We start from the raw sequence: 22562 nt of genomic DNA, 5'->3' as shown, positions 1-22562 counted from the left end.
TTTAGTCTGACAAACTGGAGACTTATGGAGCACATGACCACTACCTTCAAGTATTTGATGGATTATGAAAAAATGGAAGATTTGTTCTGATTGGTCCTTGAACTTGGAACTGGGAATAGTTGTTGGTAACAAAGGGAGGCAGACTTCTTCCTGGACATAAGGAAATATTTCCTAATAACTAGATATTCCAAAAATGCAATAGCTGGCATCAAAGACTAAGGAGTGTTCCATCAATGAATGTCTTAGGAGGAAAATTAGATAACCCCTTGCTGAGAACACTATAGACAAGATGTGCAGTTGAAACAGCATGGAGACAAGGTGACTGATCATTCAGCTATGCGTACCTATGTGGTATTTACTGTTCCCAAATATGAGGTAAATATATTTAATCAGTTAAGATAATGTGTTATTAAAGAAGATATTTATTATCATGTAGGTATTCATAACTTAATCCTTCATGAAAAGAAAAATTCATTTAAGATGAGAAAGGACCCATCTGAAAAAAAATCTTATCATTACTTGATTATTTAAAGAATGATTATCTAGCTTGTGGCTTGTTCGTGCCCTTTACGTATCTATCTCTTCCCAAATGAGTTCAAAAGAAGTTGACACTGAACAGCTTAGGAAAGGCCCACATCAAACAATGTTGTTACCATTAGCCATTCTCATAAAAGATTCAGTAGGATTGTGAAGCTACTGGCTATTTAGAGATACCTGGGAATTCTACTCAGTCATACTTTGTCTGCATTCACAACGATGGATAATAGGGAGTTAACTATGTGCCGCTGACTATTACATTAAGCGTATTCAGAATCCAATTTCCTTTTCCAAGCTTTTTGAATGATGGAAGCTTTGAGTACATTCATCACCATCAATTAATAGTTAGCATGCCATCTGATTTACTGCCTCTGTTCCTTGAACTAGTTAAGATAAGTCATTTTGCCATTTCACTTTTTGTCCAAAGAACGCCATGCCTTGAAAATCAGAAATGATCACAGGCACTCTCTCAAACTAGACCTTTTGTTGAATTTTCCAAGCTTCTAAGGATGCAAGTTCTCTTCCCAGAGCTTCAACTCTACATCAAAAGTTCAGAACAAAGGATAATCTGACCTTTAAGAAATGGCATACATTTGATTCTATATGAGACACAATTCTTTGTGGGTTATGTGTTGTATCTCTTGTAATTAATTCTTCTGAGAGTGTGGTGTTCCATGAGCCATAGCTATTCAAGTACCAGTGTACATATACCATGTTAAAAAGAAGGCCCCTTTGTTTGAAGAAGATCATGTTTGGGGTCATTAAAAGCATCCTACAGTTTCCCAAAGGCAATACAGCATTTTCTCCTCCTATTCTAGTCTTACCTTATTGTCTATGTAGGGGTGTCTTTTAATTAAGACTTTTCTTTGTGGTTTTTAATCATTTAAAGGCTACCAAGCACATAGATCCAATGCTTTAAAAACAGCATTGGTCATTTAATAAACATACAATCATGAAAACAATTTTTAATATGTTAGAAAAATTCCACTTCACATTGAGACAGACTTAACATAAGCTCCCTTAGAATAAAAAAAATAAAAAAGCTACATTAACTCTTTACACCCACTAGGGTACAATTTACAGTACAGAATCATAAATCAATAGACTTGATGCACAATGTAATGGTAATTTACCAAATGATAATCTAGTGGATTTAATAATAACCTGAGGGAATAATTACATACCGACTTTGGGCTTACTTGTAGGATGAAGATGTCTTTTTAATATTTAAGTTTTATTACTGTCTTTTCTTTTTCTATCACAGTCATTTCTGAATATACTCCTCCATTAACCCACTGTGCCTCCCTAAAGAAAAAGAAAGTAAAACATCTACAGCAACCACAACAAAATCAAGGCACAGTTATGCAAATGCATAATCAACAAATGCGAAATCAACACGGCTACTATTTCCAGCAGTGTATGCACTTTCTACACCCAGTCTCCACCTTTTCAATAAAAGAACTACATTTCCTCATCTCTTCCCTGGCACTAAGACTGGTCAGTCATTATAATAACACATCATTCAGTTTTATTTTTTTTCAATTTATGTTTTTTGTAGATATCCAACATGCTGTTTTCTTCTAAATTCATTCTATATTTCTACTTAAGAAGTCTTCCTATGTTTCTAAGAATTCCTCAAAATCAGCATTTCTTATGGTCCATTACATTCAAGAACTAGAATATGGATATTTTAGCAGCTTTTTTTTTTTTTTTTGCATAAATTCCAATTGCTTTCCAGAACTTTTGGGCTAATTCACAGCTAGAGCAACAGTACATTAATGTCCCCATCTTCCTAAACACACAGTCCCTCCAACACTATTTCTATATTTTGTCATATTTGCCAATTTGCTGAGTGAGATGGAACCTCACAATGGCTTTAATATGAATGGAAATTTCTCTTATGATTAGTAATTTGATGCAATCTTTCATATGGCTGTTAATATTTTCAATTCTTCTATGAGAACTGTTTGTTTCTATGATTTGTCCATTTATGTTTTGGGGAATGACTCTGTGTTAGTTCTCTAAACAAAGATGGTTTTCTAATCAGTGGTTTCTCTTCCTATTCTAGCTGTGTTAATATGGTTAATGCAAAAGTTTTTCAACTTCATGCAAATTAAACTCTCATTCACATAAATGGATGTTTTTCAAAAGACCCTGAATAAAAGTTCGTTATCCATGGTAGTCAAAGGTACCTTCTTCCATTTCCCTTCAATTTAAAGATAATGTTATCTTTTATATTTAGGGCATGTATGTATTTGAAACTTATTGAGGTATGTGCTGTAAAATTCTTCTCTAAATCTATATTTTTTTGCTGAAATTCTTGGGGAGACTTACCTGAAATGATGCACAGTAAAAAAAAAAAAAAAACAGAGCCGGGAAAACAAAATACATAATTACCATAGTAATATAAATGGAAAGAATCACAAAGCAATTGAAAATGAATGTTGCAAAATTGTAAAGAACAAGCTGGATCCCAAAAAAGAGATGAGAAGGCGCCACCCCTATTCCCTTGCAGAAGTTGTGAATCCAATCCATAGGCATAAAACACTATTATATATAACATCAGGGATTTTCTTCCCAAATACATCAATGACTCCTCTTCTCCTTTTTCCCATTTTTTTAATTAAAAAAAATTTGTGATGCAAGATTCTTCTCTGAAAATGGAGAAAAAAATGAGATATCTAGAAAAATCTAGGTGATGTAAAAATAGCAATTTACAAAATCTATTTTTAAAAAAGACGTAGGAAAGGACCCCCTTATTCACCAAGTAATTCATATTCTTGGGTTTATCAAACACTATGCTATTGTTTGTCATTTATTCCTGCTTAAAAATTTATCTTTTTTTTTAAAAACAGTGCACAATAGTTTAAATCACTACTGACACAAATTATAATATTAATATGTTGTTGAATATAATTTTGGTCTGAAAGTTCCTTGCTGGACAGATATAACTGGTAGTCTAAGAGAACACTGGGTTGGCAGTTACAAAACTTAAGTTCCAGCTCCATCTTACCAGTTGTGTGACCTTGGGCAGGCAAATCCACTTCTCCAGGCTACAGAATAGTAAGTAAAATAAAATAAGATGTCGGTGATTTCTCAAAAGGCTTCCAGCTCTAATGTCCCATGATCCAGTTAATTAAAAAGACTTCTCACTTACTGGCACAGCCAATAATGCTGTTGAAAAGGAAAGTAAGTTTGGTGGTTTGTTTCTTTCATTTATTTATTTATTTTTGCTGCAAGAGAAAATTAACTGCTGCATTTATAAAAGGTAGGAGGGAGGCATTAATTCTATTTTTTAATGTATAAAATGCTTAATCTTCTTTTGAAGTTTGATTTATGAATCAGGAATCACTTACTATAATATTAGTAATTCCAACCCATGCATGAACACAGATTTATGCTTATATCCAAAAGAACTTCAAATGATTTGCTTCTTGTAAAACAGAACTATGAAAACATTTACATCATTTCTTCATTTTTTATCTGTTGAAGAAAGCCAGGGACACTTTCTTCACCCAAACCAGATAAATGATCTCAGTTCTATCCCTGTACTTCTGTCACTCTATTTATGTTATTTTGGAAATAACACTAAGTACCAACTGGCACATCACTACCTACGAGCTTAAAGAGGAGACTTCCACTATTACTCTAAACCACAATTTTCCTGCAGTCTATGAGAATATGGTTGTCTCCGTGTTACTTAAACTTTACCAATGGGCAGAATTACTTGCATCTAGTCAATGGAAATGGGAAGAAAGAAGACCCCAAGGGCATGGTGGACTGAGGGTTATGGCAACTACAACTAGTTTATATGAACTGTTGGTGGAGCTGTGTATTGGTCCAGTCATCCTGGAAAACAATTTGGAAATATGCCCCCAACATTATGAAATTGTGCGTACCCTTTGAACCAGAAATACCACTATTAGGCCTATACATACCCCAAAGAGATCAAAAAAGAGGAACGGGTCCTATATGTACAAAAATATTTAAGCAGCTCTTTTGGTAGTGGTAAGGAACTGGAAACTAAAGGGGTGCTCATCAATTGGGTAATGGCTGAACAAATTATGGTATATGAATTTAATGAATACTATTGTGCTCCAAGATATGATGAAAGGGACAGTTTCAGAAAAATATGGAAGACTTGAATGAATAGTGAAGAGTGAAGCAAGCAGGAGGAGAAGAATTTATAGGATAACAGCAACAATAAAAAGATAAATAAGTTGGAAAGAGCGAAGAACTCTGATCAAAGCAAAGAGAAACCATAATCCCAGAGACAATGAAGGGATGAGCTCCTCAGAGTAAAGAATGAGACATAGAATTTTTGGATACGGTCAATGTGGGAATTTATTTTTGACAATTCAGATTTGACACAAAGGTTCTGTTTTCTTTTTCCCAATGTGGAGAAGTGAGATGGAGATAACAAATACATGTGTTAGTCAAAAGAATTTAATTTTTAAAAATAGTTTACAGACTTCAAAAGCATTTTTTCTCTGGAATCTTTGTTATGAGAGAAGGAGCACTTGGGAAAGGGGGAAGGAAAAGGATATATTCAGAAATGCAGGTGATATAAAAACAAACAGAATGCATAATTTAAAAAATAAAAAGCCCCGAAGGTAATATATAAATAGAAATAAGAGTAGTTCATAGAACCCTTGGTCCAGCAGAGAGTTTAAATGTTTTGTCCAAGGTCACACAGGTAAATAGTTGAACTGGGAATGAAGGCAAGGTTCCTCCATTTCAGAACTAGCATTCTTTCCTCTGAAACATACTGCACCAAGCATCTCCTTAAGGTGGTAAATCCAGTCACTGCTTCCACTTAGCCTAACCCCAGAGGTTGGTAAAATTGGCAAAAAACAAGAGGCCAGATGATTATCTCACAGATAGATGGAACACTCTGTCAATCTCTGCCCATCTCCATGTCTCATTTGTCTCAGGACCAGAGCACTGTGCTTTTGGCAAATGACACCAGATCACAGCTGTGTTGGAGCCCATCAGTAAGACCCAAACAAAACAAATGGCCAGATGTGAGAACACTAAAAGGCACATTTACATCAATAAGAATAAACAGTGTTCAGAAACTTACATCCATGTACTGCTAAAAAGCAAAGTCACACATCATACAAAGCTAAACAAATTCCTCCAGGGATATAAAAATCTGAACAGAATCTTCCACATAATAGATTCTTTTCAAACTATTACAAGTAAACATATAGTCCTATGTGAGATATGTTAAGTCTAAGCAGCAACACTTCAGATTAAATTCTTTTTTAGGGAGGATTACTGAAAAGCAACCATAGTATAATAGTTAGAAAGCAAGGAAGACCTGGGTTCAAGTCTTACCCCCTGATAGATATTTGCTATGCAAATCACTTGGTTAATCACTTAACCTCTCAATACTTTAGACAAATGGCTAAGACTCTTAGTTGCAGAAAAGGTGCCAATCTGTCTTGGTAGATGGAGTGCCTCATATGGAAGTTTCCTATACCTATAAAATCACAGATCTAGTTCCTTTCCCTTTTAAAGTTACTGAAACAAAATGTATTTATTTAGTAGACATCACACGAAGCACTGGAGGATAAGAAATCCAGGTGCCAGTCCTCTGAATGTTTGTCAGCCACAGTGACAGATCATACTCACTTTACATATCAACTACAAATTTAAAAAAAAGATCATGGATGAATACTTTCAGTTTTGGGAAAAATACAACCACCAACTTAAGCATCCTTCAAGTGTCCATTCTATCCAAGGCAAAGAGCAATCTTGATGGAGGTTTGTCTTACTATAAGTCTCAATGCCACAATCTGGACTTCATTTCCATACAAAATTCCCAGCTTGTCACATAAGAAGAAAATTCAATTCAGTTATTAACTTTCTATGGAAAAAGATGAACATTCTCTTCTTTTTTTCTGCACTATTATAATACGTAGCTAAGAAAACCTCCTTCTCTGAAAAAGGAGGAGAGTCAGGAACAATTTTAATCCTCAGTGTGCATTTCACTCAAGTGTATAAACATGCTGTGCTTCTGGGAATAATATTGCTATTAACCATGAGCTTAATCCAAATGCCATGGCAAATATACACCACTATGGTGAAGTAAATATATAGTTGAAGCATTAGAGATCAGCATGACATAGTAGAAAGAGTGCTGGGTTTGCAATCACTATGACATGGTTTTAAATTTTTCTTCTGACAGTGTGATCTTAGGTCATTCTGCATACCTCAAGCAACTCCGTAGGATTTGTCTACTAAGTCACAGAAGCAACTAGTGGGCGTGGTAGATAGAGTGCTGGGCCTAAAGTCAGGAAGACCTGAATTCAAATCCAGCCTCTGACACTTACTAGGTGTGTGACCCTGGGCAAGTCACCTTTGTGTGCCTCAGTTTCCTCCACTGAAAAATGGGAATCATAAGAGCATCCCAGGATGTTGTAAGAACCAAATATTTGTAAAGTGCCTGGCACATAGCAAGTAGATACTTAATAGATAGCTGTTGCTTTCTATTCACTGGCCATCTTCTGTGCTTGTGGAAAGAAATCACACCCAGTGCTCCCAAGCAGATAAAATCCCAGATCTTTCTTTTATGCATGTTAGATAACTAAATCACAAAGACATAAATGAAAACTTTTGGAAGAGACCTTAGACATTATCTCGTCCAACTCCCCTACCTGATACATGAATATGTTCTAAAATATCCCCCATGAGTGGTCATCCAGGCAATGCTGAAGCAGATCTGCCTCTTAAGACAGCCCACTCAACTTCAGAGCTGTTAGAAAGTTCTTCCTTTTTATCTTCCTTTCTATAATTCACTCAATGGTGTCACAAAAAATAGGTCTAATCTTTCATGTTTTAGCTCTTCAAATATTTTGAAACAGTTACTGTACTATGGATCTCCTAAACCTCCTATACTCGGGAAAAGATCCCTAATTTGATCAAGGTGGCATAGTTTCATAGCCCCTCACTATCACGTTTACCTTCCTTTGATAACCTGCTTGTCAACATCCTAATTAAATATGTAGTGACAATCTTGTTTCCCCCCAAAAAAACTCCCCGGGGAGGTTCCAGACTAAGGATCCATCTTGGAAAATGGAGAAGGAACTGAGAAGGATCTACAGTGCAAGCTGATACTTTTCTAGTTTGTGGGAAAGGATTTGGTGGCAGCCAATAAGTCCCCACAAAAGTGGAGATATGATTAGTACACATAGGTAGATAATCAAGACCATTAATTATGAAGTTCTGACCTCTGGTTTCTCTGAATTCTCGTCAGCTGAAAAGCTTCCACTGCCATTGCCCTCACTGTTTTCAAGGAAAACTCTCAAGCAATGGCAGATTGTGTGGAGAACTGTAGAAAGCATGACAGGCACAATTTGGCCAGTGAAAAAAAGAATGGAATTATTACTTTCCTTGTTATAAACACAATACTTCTATTAATGTAACCCAAGACAGCATTGTCTTTTTTATTCTGAAAAGCCATACGCTGATTGTTGACTATATAAGGGACAAGAGAAAGAAGGCTTTGACTTGTTAGAAGGAGGGGGTAGGATGGGGCAGGGAAACAATGGTTAATGGTCTTTTCAGCCATCCTCAACTAACTCACCCTTTGAACCTATTCCTAGAAGGAAAAAACAAGATGGGGGAACCTTAAAAGCAGTTTCCTCACCACTGTTTTACTTCATTCCTTTTCTGACTGAGAATTTAAAACTTGAAAGGGCAAAGTGGGGATAATCGCCCCAGTCAGTAATCTATGGTTGGACTAGTAATTAAAATCAGTTTCTCACTATAAGTCATTTGAGAGTTAAGCTTTGAAATTCAGAAAATATAGTGAAGAAAGGAATATTGCAAAGAATTCAAAGACTTCAAAGGCCAGATGTGATCTTAACCTAGGCTCATCGCTTATTTTCTGTCGGTAGTTTGGTTGAGAAGAGATCTTGCCTGCCATTGGCTGATACAGCAAACTGATGAACTTCATAGTCATTGGTCAAGATGGTTGACTAAGAAGTACTGTAGGCAGTTTATTCAAGGAAACGACTCTCCTTTTACTCACCTTTTACCCCTCCACTCTAGTGGATGGAAGAAAAAGAAGCAAGCAGCTCTGAAAACAGAACCTTGGCTAAATATTATAGCTAGAGTTCTCAATAGAAGGTCAAAAATATTACAGCCATCTTCTGTTTTACTAACCACACCATCTACAGTTGAAGTTGGACACAATTAAACTGCTGCAAACTACTGGATAGCTGAAATTAAGACAAGATGACCAGAAGGGAGCAGCAGAGAAATCTTTTTTTTGTTGTTGTCACAATACGTTTTCCCTAATTATATGCAAAGACAATTTTTAAGACTCACTTAAAAATATTTTTGAGTTCTAAATTTTCTACCTCTCTCCTTCACCTTCCTCTCCCTGAGATAAATAATTTGATAGAAGTTATTTACGTGCAGTCATGCAAAACATTTTTCCATATTAGTCATGTTGTGAAAGAAGAAACAGATTTAAAAAAAAAACAAGAAAAAATAAAGTGGAAAAATAGTGTGCTTAAGCCTGCCTTCAGACAGTATCAGCTTCTTCTCTGGAGGTGTAGAGCAGTTCTCATCATGAGTCCTTTGGGATTATCTCGAATCATTTTATTGCTGAGAAGAGCTAAGTCAGTCATAGCTGATCATCACACAGTATTGCTTTCACTGTTTACAATGCTCTCCTCGTTCTGTTCTCTTCACTTTGCGTTAGTTTAGGTAAGTCTTTCCAGGTTTTCCTGAAATCATCTTGCTCATTATTTCTTAGGCTTAATAGTATTCCACTATAACTGTATACCACAATTTGTTCAGTCATTCCTCAATGAATGGGCATCACACTTTAATTTCCAATTCTTTGCACCACAAAAATAGCTGCTATTATAAATATTTAATATTTATTAAAAATAAATATTTTTTGTACAAATAGGCCCTTTCCCCCCTTTTTTGAAAAAATCTCTTTGGAATACAGAGCGAGTAACAGTATTTTTGGATCAAATAGTGTTTTATAATGCTTTAGGCATACTTCCAAATTGCTATCTAGAATGGCTGGATTAGTTCACAACTCCACCGACTATGCATTAGCAAGCAAAGAAATCTACTGGGCATACCCATATTGATTCCACTGGGAAGTCAAAATTGCCTCAGTATCACCAGAAGGCAGCAGCATTAGAAGCATGAGTTGACCCCTCCCACATGTCTTAGTTACATGTGTTCTCCATGCGTGCATGTATCACATTATCCCTATGCATGACTATTCTTTCAATTCGAAGAGATATGTATTTGTGGGTGAGGTCAAGGCTTATAGCTGGGGGGAATGGGGATATCCTGTTATTTTTATTACTATGCTATATCGGTAAATGTGTTGGCTTCGAACTAAGAGTATCCTGTAGCTCAGCACTTCTTAAATTGTGGGTAGCACAGGCCCCCGGTTTAAAAAGTGCTGAAGGGGTCATGAGTGGAAAAAGTTTAAGAAGCCCTGCTCTAGCTGACTAGTAAAATATATACACATAAGGAAAGGGAATGGGACCTATGATTTGGAAAAAGATTCTGATGTACATTGTACCTAGAGGCTGGGGTAGTTTTCTGAGTGATGCTGAGTATAGGGGGTTCTAAGTTTTATCATTCATATTGGGGATAAGACCTAAAGGGAACAAAAAAAAACTGAAAAGGAAATGAACATTTTCGGTTGAGGGTTTAAGGAAAGCTATAAAGAGGTGACTCCTGACCTGATCCTAGGAGGAAGATAAAGATTCTGAAAGATGGAAATGAAATACATTCCAGGCAGAAGAGAGTGGCGTATAGGAACACAGAGGTAGGAGACAGTCCATTAAGTCTAAAAGATAGCCACAAGTACAGTTGGGCTAGGAAAGAATATATAGGGGGAACAATGTGAAACAAGACAAAAATAAGTTCAGAAACAGTTTGAGAAAAACCTCAAACACCATTTGTATTTGATCTTAAAGGCAACAGGGAACTATGAATGAAGTAGCAGGCCTAAGCCTTAGGAAAATTATTTTGTCAGACCTGTGAAGGATGGATTACCACCACAAGGTTTGAATAGTTCTTCTTGACTCAACTGTCCTCTCTCCATTCAGGACAGGGATTCATTTTTGCCTTTGTGGCCCTGGAGTACAATGCTTGGCATAAAACAGGCTGCTGACTTTTTTTCTTTTTTTAGTTGAACTGGAAAACAGAAAAAACTGGAAGCTGAGAGACCAAATAGGAGGCTATTTTATAAAAGGAAAGACAGTTTAATTTCTCATTACCTCTTCTTAGTAAGCTTTTGTAATTACTGTTTCTCCTAAATTAGGGTGTGTGTGTTTGTGTGTGTGTGTGTGTGTGTGTGTGTATGCGTGTGTGCGTGTGTGTGTGTGTGTGTGTGTGTGTGTGAAAGAAACCTCTGGTACTCTGGTGTAGTCTATGGACTCTTTCTAAAAATACTGTTGGTTTTTTCCAAATCATAATTGAAGGAAATGCTAAATTTCAAATACAGGCAAATGAAAATACAAATGTAATTCCTCCCCAGCTTTAAGAATCCCTTTTCTAAACACTCATGAAACATCATTTTAATAATTCATCCTAGATATTATGTTTCGCATTTACTGACACAAAGTTACAGATCTATAGGTTATAGAAAACACTCTACATCACTGTTCCAAGATCCGAACAACACTGTCCATCTTTAATTTTACTTTCTCTACAGTTTTCAAAGACCTATTCAGCAAACTCATCTGCAAGCTTTTTCATGACACCAGGAAATGATTTATACAAGCTTCAATTTCTTTAGAGATGCTAGGTACTCTCTTACCATCTGCATACCTCTCTTGGGATTCAAATCCCTCTTAATCATATTTGGTGTATCCTTTCCATTCCTGATCTCTTTCTCTGTGACAGGAAAAAAATGGAGGTAAAATAAAAGCTGACTTTTTCTGCTTTTGCTCCGTTTCCTGTTAACACTGCATCATCTACTCAATCACAAGGTCTAGCTTTTTCCTTGGAGGGTGAGAGTTCTATTTTACTTATCTTGCATTTCCCCCAAGGGTCTATCACAATATTCCTTCACAAGACAGGTTCTTTAAAAGTTTGCGGTGAATTAAATTACGCTAAAAACAAACAAACAAACCAACCTGTCCAAATGCCCCCAACATTTTACAAAAGTCCAAGCACATTTTGCACTCTAGTCTTCCAGCTTGTGTTCTTCGAAGTCATGCCACCATTGTTTCCTTACTTGGTCATGTACCTCAATTCCATTTTTAGCATGTGTAATTTCACATCTAATTTCATTAGAGAGTTCCCTGTGTAGTCAAAGTAGTTTCTCTTTAGGTACTTCCCTAATCAACTTCACGATGAGAATTTTCAATCACATTGTCAAAATTTCATTTCAAAAATCTCTTCTTCCCCTTGAGCTATGTCATATTCCCTTTGAGAATCTCTATGTGCCTTATCAATGTTTTCTCTGAATATCTGGAAATCTATTTCTTCCTAAAGTCTAAATCCTTCCCCTTTTAGCAACCATTAAACTTTAATTGATTTAGTCAGTGACGTCTAGTGCAAAAAGCATTGAATTTAGTCAAAAAATTGGAGTTCAACTCCCAGCTCTGCCATTTATTAAACATGGAATTCTGGAATAGTCACTTAAAATTCATAAGCCTTGGTTTTCTCATTTGCAATATATGTGCTGACCCATTTCAACACTTATTTTAGAAGATCTGATTAGATATCATTTTTGAAGTTTTGGGGGAATCTATAAATAACTTTATATAAATATCATCGGTACTACTATGGCTAAATCAATCAATAAGAATTCATTAAGCTCCTATTATGTTTCAGGCACTTTGTTAGATACTGGAGATAAAAAAGAAGATCAAAACAGTCTATCCCTAAATGAATTTACATTCCATATCTAGGCATATATATATGAGATAGATAAAAGGCATACAACATAACCTGGATGAGAGGGAGCCTAGCAACTAGAAGACCCTGGAAAGGTCTCATGCAAAAAAGTGATGCTTGCACTAAATCCTGAAAGGAACAAGAGATTCCAAGCAGTAGAGATGGAGGGCGTTATAGGTATGGAGGGCATCTGCTCTATATGAGAAACAGCAAAAAGTCAGGCTTGTCTGAATCTCAGACAAAAAGCATAAAGGAGAGTCATATACAAAAAGACAGGAAAGGCAAGATAGTTCCAGGTTGCGAAGGGCTTTAAATGCTAAACAGAATTGTTTATATTTGATTGTTGAGGCAAGTGGAAGCCACTGCACTTGAGCAAAATCACTTCAGCAAGTGCGTAGACAACTTGTTAGAATGGACAGAGACTTGCATCAGGGAGACTAATTAAGAAGTTCCTTGAATAATCCAGGTGAGAGGTGATGAAAGGGGAAAGATAAAAGATATAGAAGTAGAAATGGCAAGATTTGGTAACTCATTGAGATTATGAGCTACATGTGATGAGCTAAGTTAAGAGTTTAAAATGACATGAAGCTAGTAACCCTGACTGACTGGATGATTGTAAAATGTCTAACTTAAACGGTATCACTGCCAGGATATTTTCCCCAATCCCCACCCCTGTCAGTAATGACTTTCAGCCTTAAATTTCACATAGCATTTTTATTTATAACTCTCTCACACCTTCATCATGTATAATGTTTGTTATAGCTATACATGTAGGCATTTTACTTCCTTACTAGACTATAAGCTTCTTGTAGGCAAGGAGCTAAACCAAATTAAACGTTGCATCTCCTCCAACGCCTAGCACAGAACTTTGAACACAGCAGGTCCTTAACAAATAAGTATTTTATTACTTTCTTAAGTTCTTCCTTATCTGTGTTGATCCAGTAAATTTTCAATCAATTACACAAATGGAACCCAATGGCTTTCCCAATGGCTGTAATTTTCCCTGTGGTCCTTCAGAAGGTCAACTCACCCTACATCCTCTTCTAGGAACCATCTGTATTCCTAACTTATCAAATCCCAAAATAGGTTTGTCTCTCTTAGGTTTTCCAGCTTCGTGAACAATAATGAATTCTCATGATATTCTTATGAAAATATTTAATAGTATGATAGATCATTTATTTTGAGTTCTAGACTTAGGTCTTGTACCATCTTTGAAGAATTTATTAGCCACATTATCTAAGCTACTGCCCGCAGTGGAGGAAGATGAAAATACTAAATGTATATTTCATGCAAATTTCTGTTATCAGAAATTTGAGTTATCAAAAGCTGGAGGATCATGAATACTTTGAAACAGTGAAACTCACAGAAGAAGGATGATCTTATGCTATTCCAGTCTAAAAGATCCAAGCAATTAATAGTGAAAATTAGGATTCAAATGAAGGCTTATTTGGTTTTCAGTTTGAAGTTGAGTTGTTTCTTTTCTATTCCCATAGTGTCTAGCCTGTCATATACATTTACATTATACCTTATAGATACTTGGGGGTGGATAGAGTGCTGAGCCTGGAATCAAAAAGACATGAGTTCAAATCTAACCTCAGACATTTACTTGTTGTGTGACCCTGGGGAAGTCACTTAACTCTCTTTGCCTCAGAAGGAAATGGCAAATCACTCCAGTATCTTGGCCAAAAAGAAAACCTAACAAAAAGGAGTCATAAAGAGTCTGACATGACTGAAATGACTAAACAACAAACAGTACTTCCTTGGCCACATCTGATTCTCCAAACTAGATCAGTTCTTTGAAGGTAGCATTCTTTCATGGGATGATAGATACAGAAGGACTCTGAGCCATCAAGTCCAACCTTCTTCTTTGACAGATGAAAAAACTGAGGCCCAGAGAGTTTAAGTGACTTGCCCAGGGCCACAAAACTAATAAGTATCTGAGACAAGATTGGATTCCTTGCTCTGAATCCAGATCTCTAGCCCGGACAACATCCTGCCTCATTCATCTTTGTGCCTACTCCAACCAGTACTTCACATGGAGCAGATGCTCAAAAATTTTTGTTGAAAATTGGTGAATTAAACTGGATTTTCTAATATGTGCTTATTGCTGCAGCTAAGATACATACTGTTAAACTAATCAAACCTCTTTAATAGAGTTAAATGGTTTTAAATGGATGTTTGGATATATATCTTTAGAGAAATGGTACAATTACAATATTTACTTTGGTCATTAGCAATCAAAATACTGTCAGCAAGATCCTGTGCTGGGAATAAAGACTGGTTGGCAGGATATATCTCAATCATTAGGACTGATGGCATGATAGAGAGGAGCTGTTCATCTCTTGCTATCTACTGATTTTGTAACCTAACTTGAAAACATGTCTCCTCTGACAGCGTTTTCCCAACATTTTCCTTGTCCATCCAGGAGGCTATTCACTTGATGGTGTATATTCACCTGGACCAGCTTGTTTTACATTCTTATGCAGCTTCTAGAAAACAAAGAAAATAGGCCCAATGTGGACAAGCTTTGTTTTGCAGTGTCTACTCTAGGGGGAAACAAACCCAAATGATTTTATCAATAACTGAACAAAGAGGTCTGGGCTTTTTTAAATCACAGATTTCATTAAAAAAATTTTTTCAATATTTTTTTTCCAGAGGTACCACGAGGGTTCCTTTACATATTAATTCACATAGTTGTACACTTCATGATGAAAATGATACTACAATGAATTTACAAATTGGTCCTAGAAAACTGAATACTGGAATAGGTATTACTGAAGCAGTATGGTTTGGATGGCCTACTGCTATTAGCTATGGCTTTTTACAGAAGAAAAACAATTTAAAACTGTGCATTGATCTAGGAAAAGTAATAGTACATATGCAGTACTCTCCATTCCCAAAGGAATGCTACGGTTCCCCCTCCCACCTTTCTAATTTTAAAAGGAAAAAATTAAAAATACAAACCAAGACTGACTGAGACTTGCAGCTCATTAAAGCTGGGGTGATTTCCCCTATATAGAATTCTATTGATCTCCATAGTCCACACCAGACAAAAAGTGTGGTCAGGGAGGGGGATGATGGATGCCTCTGCCAATAGCACTGAACAAACCTGTTAGCTAATTGCTACCAAAGACAATTATCCCCGCATTGTTTCATAATGGAAACACATTACAAAACTCTAATATACACACAGGGAAATTTGATGATTTGACTGCGGAGCCATGTGCATTGAATTTCATTGCCAAAGGCCAACCAGGTCGCTGCTATGAAGGGGAAGAAAGTGTCAGAATATAAGCCACAGTATCTTACAGCTCTTTACTTAAGAAAGAGACAGAGACAGAGACAGAAGAGGAAGGAAAGAAAACCACTATGCAACACAAGTAGCTATCCAGTCATGTCCTGTAATCGTAATTTTGTACGTCTCTATAACGTTATCTTTAAAAACCAATAAATCTTTACTTATGTCCTACATGGTAATCCTAAAAAGATTCTCCACCATTTTGTTTTGTTGCCAAAGAAATGTTCTTAGTAACCTTCCTTTTGGCCATCAGTTAGCACGCTGGCAATCGGTGAGTTAAATAGGTGCCTTTACAATATCATAGCTTTGTATGCTATTGAGGGTTAAAAAAAAAAAAATCAACAAATCTGCATCATGAATTTACCTAAAAGAAAATGAATACATACACCTAACAAATCCCAGCAAAACAGCCATTAACCTAACCAATTAGAAAAAAAAAATTACTTCCAAATATAGACTTATTTGATCAGATATAATCACAGGGCAATTTGAGCATACAATACTCACATTTACCTCCTTTCCAAGAAGACCATTCTTGGGAATGCCCTTTTTAAACATGTTTCTAAATATGCTCATGTCCTTCTCCAGTGTATTCAAGCGAGACATTTAATTCTGGCACTGGAGTTATAAGAATTCTGATATACAGTACACTTCAAAATTATATTCAGTGCAGTTTGACTGTACCAGTAGAAAATAGTGCAAAATAAAAAGAAAAATGTACTGAAGATGTGCCAGCATTATAAAGATAAATTAATAGCCACAAAATTTATGATCAACCTATTAACTTCATAATTCACAAGTCAATGAATCCTGTTTTACTGTGTTTGATACTGCTCCATCTAGGCCAGTCTACCTGCTGCAGACTGTGCTGACTCCTATTTTGACAAGACCTGGATAGCAGTAGGTCCAAAGCAATCAGAAGGTTGACTTTGACAAATGGCGGTGCCGCGGCGAAGTTGAAAATAACACACATCCACTTTAATCTCTTTCTTGATTAAATCGAAACCATACCATTCTGACATCATGTGATTTGCTCATGAAGCATCACTGCAGGTTACTTTAAAGGCTACATCTATTGAAATGATATTGAATTTTTAGGGGAAGTACTTAATTCATTCAAATGAAACCTTCACAAGGTAACTGGGCCACCAGTCACTGATAACTGCAAATTCAGAGAAAACCAGAGGAAAAATCCCTGACAAAAAAAATAAAATAAAATAAAATAAAATAAAATAAAAACCATCTGCTCCTGAATGACGTTTTAGTAGGTATTATCTTCTACTTTCAGAAAGAGAAGATTATATGCATAAAGCATATTCCAAAGCTTTTCACCTATTCTACCACAGCCAAGCTCCAAAGGTAAACATTACACTAGGCAATAAAAATGCAGAAGATGAAATTGTCTTTTTTACATGAGACTAGGCAAGTATTTATGGGACAGTTGACAAACTCCTGCCTAGTAAAAGAGCCAGCACTGAGAGCAATTATCCTGATATTCATGACTCACTTTGAATATCACATTGAATATTACTCATAAATCTTTTACGAGCACATCCCCAGAGCTCACTTAACAGCCGGTTTTAATCATGCAGTTGACACAGAGAAAATAACAAAATGTATTTTTTCAGTGGCAAATTAATTTAGGTTTGAACCTCCTCCTGTAGCTCCATTCTTTTCATTTTTTTTTTTATTTTCGTGTAGAGAGACCAGTGAAATTCACTTTTCCATGTAGAGGTAGTATTTCTCCAGTGTTGCTGAATTAAAATAAAAAGGGTGAACATTTCTTTTAGAGCCAGTTCTTGACAATGATCTCAAATGATCTAGTTTGCTCTATACACACAAAAGATGAATTGGGTTTTTTTTTAGTTTGATGCACATTGATACACATTGACTATTTTGCCGAATGGAGAGGTTAATGTAGAATTCAAAAAGAAAGCACTTTTTTCTGAAGAGTTGTGGGTGGTCTTCTAGACTGCATTTAATTGTCATCAGGAGTTTATGTGCCAGTTTTGGAATTTAGCACTCATTAAGAGAGTTGTAATGTTGTATAAACTGTTTTTGAATTGGAGGTGAAACAGGATAAACTGTTTTTGAACTGTTTTTTGGAATCAAATTAGTGTATTTCTAAAATGAATCTGACTACTCACGTGGAGATTCTTCTTGCTCTTGTAGGTACCTCTCCAGTATAATTCGAGCCATCAATGACGGTGCATAGTCCACCTTTCCAAAATGGAAGCAAAAACAAAGTCAAAGTTGCAGACATGCACAGGTCCCACATCTTGTCAACACTAAAAATTACATGCATTTTGATAAATCAGGGCCAGCATTACTCATTAAAGCTTCCTAGTTATCAGTGTCTTCCATTACATTTGTAATCAATTATCCAAAATAAGTACGGTCAGCATTGGTGGGGAGAATTAGTGGTTTCCATTCAATGTATGATGCAGTACAGCAAATCTCATGGACAAATCTGGAAGCGCTATTGCAACATTCAACAATCAAACAGGCTTTTCTCATTACCCTAAAATTCTTCCTCCGAAACAGGTCATCATTTCTTTGTGTCCTACTTTTTCTACCACCTTATCTGGTCATACTGCCCACATCTCTACTGATGTGTGACATAGTTTCATTTTTAATACAGTTGTCCATATGCCTATTGTGATTTTTCTTTCAGCATTATGGCCTTATTTATTAAAGAAACAAAACATTTAGAATGCACCTGATGTTCTAGTTAATCTTACTTGAGGACATTCAAGGCTTACAATAAACCTAAAATTTTAGCACTAATTCTTTTTATCTAAATGTCTGCTCTTTCATATCATCAGAGTAGCACATGTTTTAATAGTAATAACAATGCACAGAAATAACAAGAGCTTTGATATTACAACCACCACCTTAACTGAAATGCTACTTATGAATATGATGACTAAGAAGCCAGAGATCAGTGCGTGTAGGGGTTAAACAAAGCACAGGAAATGTAGAGAGTGATGTGGTCCTTAATCGTAATGTTAATTAATTCCCATATTCTCTTTCTGGAGAAATGTTGTTTTCGTCTTTACCTAATACTTCAAATTTTTAGAAACCAGTGGAAAAAATCATCTGAAATATCATGATTTTAAAAATAACATCACAATAATGCTTCCCTGAAACAAGCCTTTTTATCTAAAGGTAAGATGGTAAACCTTGCTCATATATTATCACAATGAATTTTTCTTGACAGGTTTTCAAGTCCAATATTCATCCAAAAATTTTTATCTTGATTTAGTAACTAGACAAAAAAGGCTGGCTTCATTTGTACGTACAGTTTTTTCAAATATGTATGTACTTGGATGCCCTTAAATTCCCCAAGTAGAAAGAAATGCTTTCCACGGAGCTGCTTATTTCCAGTAACCCACATCAGAGCTGACACATGAAAAATGGTGAAATTACTGGAGGTAGTCCAGCCTGAATAAGGACTACCTTATTAGTTCAGGTACTTGCATCTCCCTAATTTTCATATTAATCATGTGTCCATCTTTCTCTGAAATAGGGTCATCATGCTTCATGTCAGAATTTAGCATGTAAGTAAAATTCATAGTGCTTCAAATCTCACTTGAAAATATTTGTATGAAGAGAACAGAATGACTGATTTTATTATTCTTAACAAAGTGAGATTTTAAAAATCCTTATTTTTAGCTTTGCTGTTGGATAACTAATGTACAGACATTTCTAAAAACAACAGCCACGAATATCCCCCACCCCTCAAATCAACAATAATACAGTACTCTTCTTATATAAAAGAGCTGTTCCACACTATAATGCACCTACGTTATATATTTCTCATCAATTTTTACAGTTTCCACTGATTAAATATATATTGACTCATAAAATATTACCATTGCATCAATCGTCAGCAGATGCAGGAGTCTGTCATTTAAATATTAACTATCACATAAAAATGGCAGCTTGGTTGTTTGGAAGCAGTAATCTGGTACCAGTTATTGCCACATTTCCCTAGTGCATTAGCAGAATTCGCAGTTAGCATTGTCCTCTTCTGCACCAATGTGCAGCCATGGTCACAAATTCTTTAAATAATGCCAGTTCTTTTCCTTTGGTGAAATTTTACTATGAAATTGACTGTAAGGAAAATAAAGCCTTTTGGAAGCATCACAAAGGCTCACTGGTATGGGTGAAAGAGGAACATAGTGGTATGATCAACATTTTGGCATCACGTTAATAAATGGAAGAGGAGATCGAGGAAGTAATTTAAGAAGAAATTTAAAAGGAAATGCTAAAATTTCATTGCACAAAATGCACATCATTTATACCATCATCTTCAAATAGGGGTACTATGTTGAGCTACATTCATTTGGGAAGCCTCATATGATATTACACCTAGTATTAGCCTAGTTTTCTTTATACTCATCAAAACACCAAAGACCCAGTCATACATCAAGGTCCTTGATGAAATAATATTCCTTGACTCAAAGTACTTCAAAGAAAAGTGTGTAAAACAAAATACCTATTTTGCTAAAAGGGAGGGGCAAGAGATCCATTGTCTGGGTTAACTCTACTATCAGAGTGTGTAGACATTTCCCAGACTATTAAAATCTTCTAGTACCTGATAGGTAATTGATCATTTGCTGACTGCGGCAGTGTACATCAGACAGAAGCTGTGAGAGAAGCCATCCTTCCTGGCTAATAGAACATGTAGAACTTGCTGCTCCTGCCACACTAATGCTCACGGTACCAAGTCATCTTTAATGCAAACACACATTTTCTGCCTTACTCCTATGTTTTCCATTATAATGCAACACAAAACAGTGTACATTTCATTTTATCCCTATGAGGGCTGCATAAGCAGTACCAAGTCAGGCTAAATAGTGTATTGCTCTTATTATGATAGATAAATATTTTAAAGTTTAAGAGCTAAAATTTTTTTTTCAGTGTGTTCTCTGCAACTATTAGGAACTTTATATATGTTTATGTAGCTATAGGTATTGATCTCTACATATCGAGGAATCTAGATATATAGATATCTATTTTCCTTCAAGAAGTCTTTGGGGCTTCCTTTCTAAACACAAATTATCATTTATTTCCCTAAACAGAACCATATCAGGGTTAATAACAACCCAAAAAGATCAATGAATCACCTTATGCTAGGCATTACTATTAAAGATATTCTGCTTTTTCAAGTGAAGAAAATGAGTTAATAATTGGCATTGCATCCTTTTTCTAATGAGAATAAGTCAGAATCAAGCAAATGCTACATCTTTAACATCAAACCTCCAAACCTGTCATATTTTTATAACTTCAAGTAAGTCTTTACAAAATCTCTCTAGTCAACGTAGGGATTTTACATAAAAAATTTGCAAAATGCATGCTAAGAAGAGCACACATCTTTGGACATTTAGACAAAATTTCAGCCAAACTAAGAAATCGAGAATATCTTTTTTTTTTTTTTAACACATTTGCCTTGAAGGAAGGAGACTAATTACATTAACTGGTTTATTAATAAATGAAGTTCTTTGTCCAATTATTTTAAGTACTAAGAGACTAGGGAATAATTTTAAATGTCTAATATGCCTTGAAACCTTTTTTTTTTTTTTTTTTTTTTTAAGGTTAATTACATTTCCAAGTAAAGCTACTCTAGATTTGCCCCTTAGGTTTTAAACAGGTTTGAAAAAATATATATATTATAAAATCAGATTACCTCATTGGCCAGCTCCAAAAGCACAGGGGCTGTTCCATCTTTCACCACTCCACTCAGGTACCTAGACAAGAGAAAGCCAGATGGTTTTCCACTGACAAGAAAAGGCCAGTGTAGACATGTTAGCATCCCCTGTGTATTTGCTTCTCTTGAGCAAATGCCAGACTCAAACCTAGTTAAAGAATGCTAATGTAATAGGGAAGGTTGGGGATAACAAAAACAACTTATCTTAAATCATCAGTAACTAACTCTCTGGAGATGAGGTGAGCAAATATACTGATGTCTCCAAAGGTCTTTATGAAAAAAAAAATATACATATATATATTGTAAACAAATCAATTGAACTCATTTGGAAGAACACAATTTGTGAGTAGAAACTTCTAAAAACTCTGAAGAGCCTTCTCACATGTTACGATGAGCTCCCTTATTATATATAATAAATGGTTTGATGTAGACCAAAGCCTTTGTATGTTAAGCCAGTGTGTATTCTATAAACAAGTGAAACAAATACAGCAGCTTATTTCTTAAGAAATATGCTTAATCTGCATCTCACTAAAGCCAGCCAATGTTCTCCAAGGGAATAAGGGAATAAGCTGGTTTATACAGTTTGAGATGCAGCATCTTAGCTAGGGACACATGTATTTACTCTTTTCATTAGCTTTTCCCAAACATTTATTTCTACTTTATTAAGAGACACCATCCAAAGAAATGTTTACTAATTATCTCTGAAACAGATAACTTAGCTAGTCTCATGGCTGACATTTTTTTTTTCTTTTGAGATTGGGTCATCCCAAGCAAGTCACTTAACCTACGTCTTCCTTAGTTTCCTTAACTATAAGACATGGATAATAATTGCAACTACCTCACAAAGTTGCTGTGAGGATCAATTGAGATAATATTTGTAAAGCCTGGCATATATATATATTAGGTGCTTAATAAATGCTTATTCCTTTCCGTCCATTGGCTGGAACTATTATAGACAAGATACATAACTACAGATTGCAGCAGATAATTTCTCAGGTCCCTTCCAATTTTGCAATTTTATTATTTCATTTAAAAAAGAAAGTGATTTCAAATATACAGTAGGAGTTGGAAACATTTCTCTTTTATAGCTCAGGAGTCTGAGGTAAAGCCATTGTTTTT

At 35.6% G+C, this 22562-nt stretch overlaps 1 protein-coding gene across 17 annotated transcripts in view; it reads right to left on the bottom strand.

The window, feature by feature from the left end:
* CDIN1 (CDAN1 interacting nuclease 1) overlaps positions 1-22562 on the bottom strand; it is a 261023-nt gene that overhangs the window by 157051 nt on the left and 81410 nt on the right. For 14 of the 17 annotated variants that reach the window (XM_072622894.1, XM_072622895.1, XM_072622905.1 and 11 more), the window contains 2 exons: positions 21423-21483; positions 17878-17950 (listed from right to left, as the gene is read on the bottom strand). In XM_072622894.1, coding sequence (XP_072478995.1) covers positions 17878-17950; positions 21423-21483 — 134 coding nt within the window. Of the gene's footprint in view, positions 1-1721; positions 3518-3550; positions 3665-17877; positions 17951-21422; positions 21484-22562 lie in introns of those variants that run through there. The other 3 variants (XM_072622909.1, XM_072622910.1, XM_072622908.1) reach the window with 3 other exon arrangements.

This window comes from Notamacropus eugenii, chromosome 7, assembly GCF_028372415.1.
Source record: "Notamacropus eugenii isolate mMacEug1 chromosome 7, mMacEug1.pri_v2, whole genome shotgun sequence".
Taxonomy (NCBI): domain Eukaryota; kingdom Metazoa; phylum Chordata; class Mammalia; order Diprotodontia; family Macropodidae; genus Notamacropus; species Notamacropus eugenii.
This window is presented reverse-complemented; position numbering and strand designations above follow the sequence as displayed.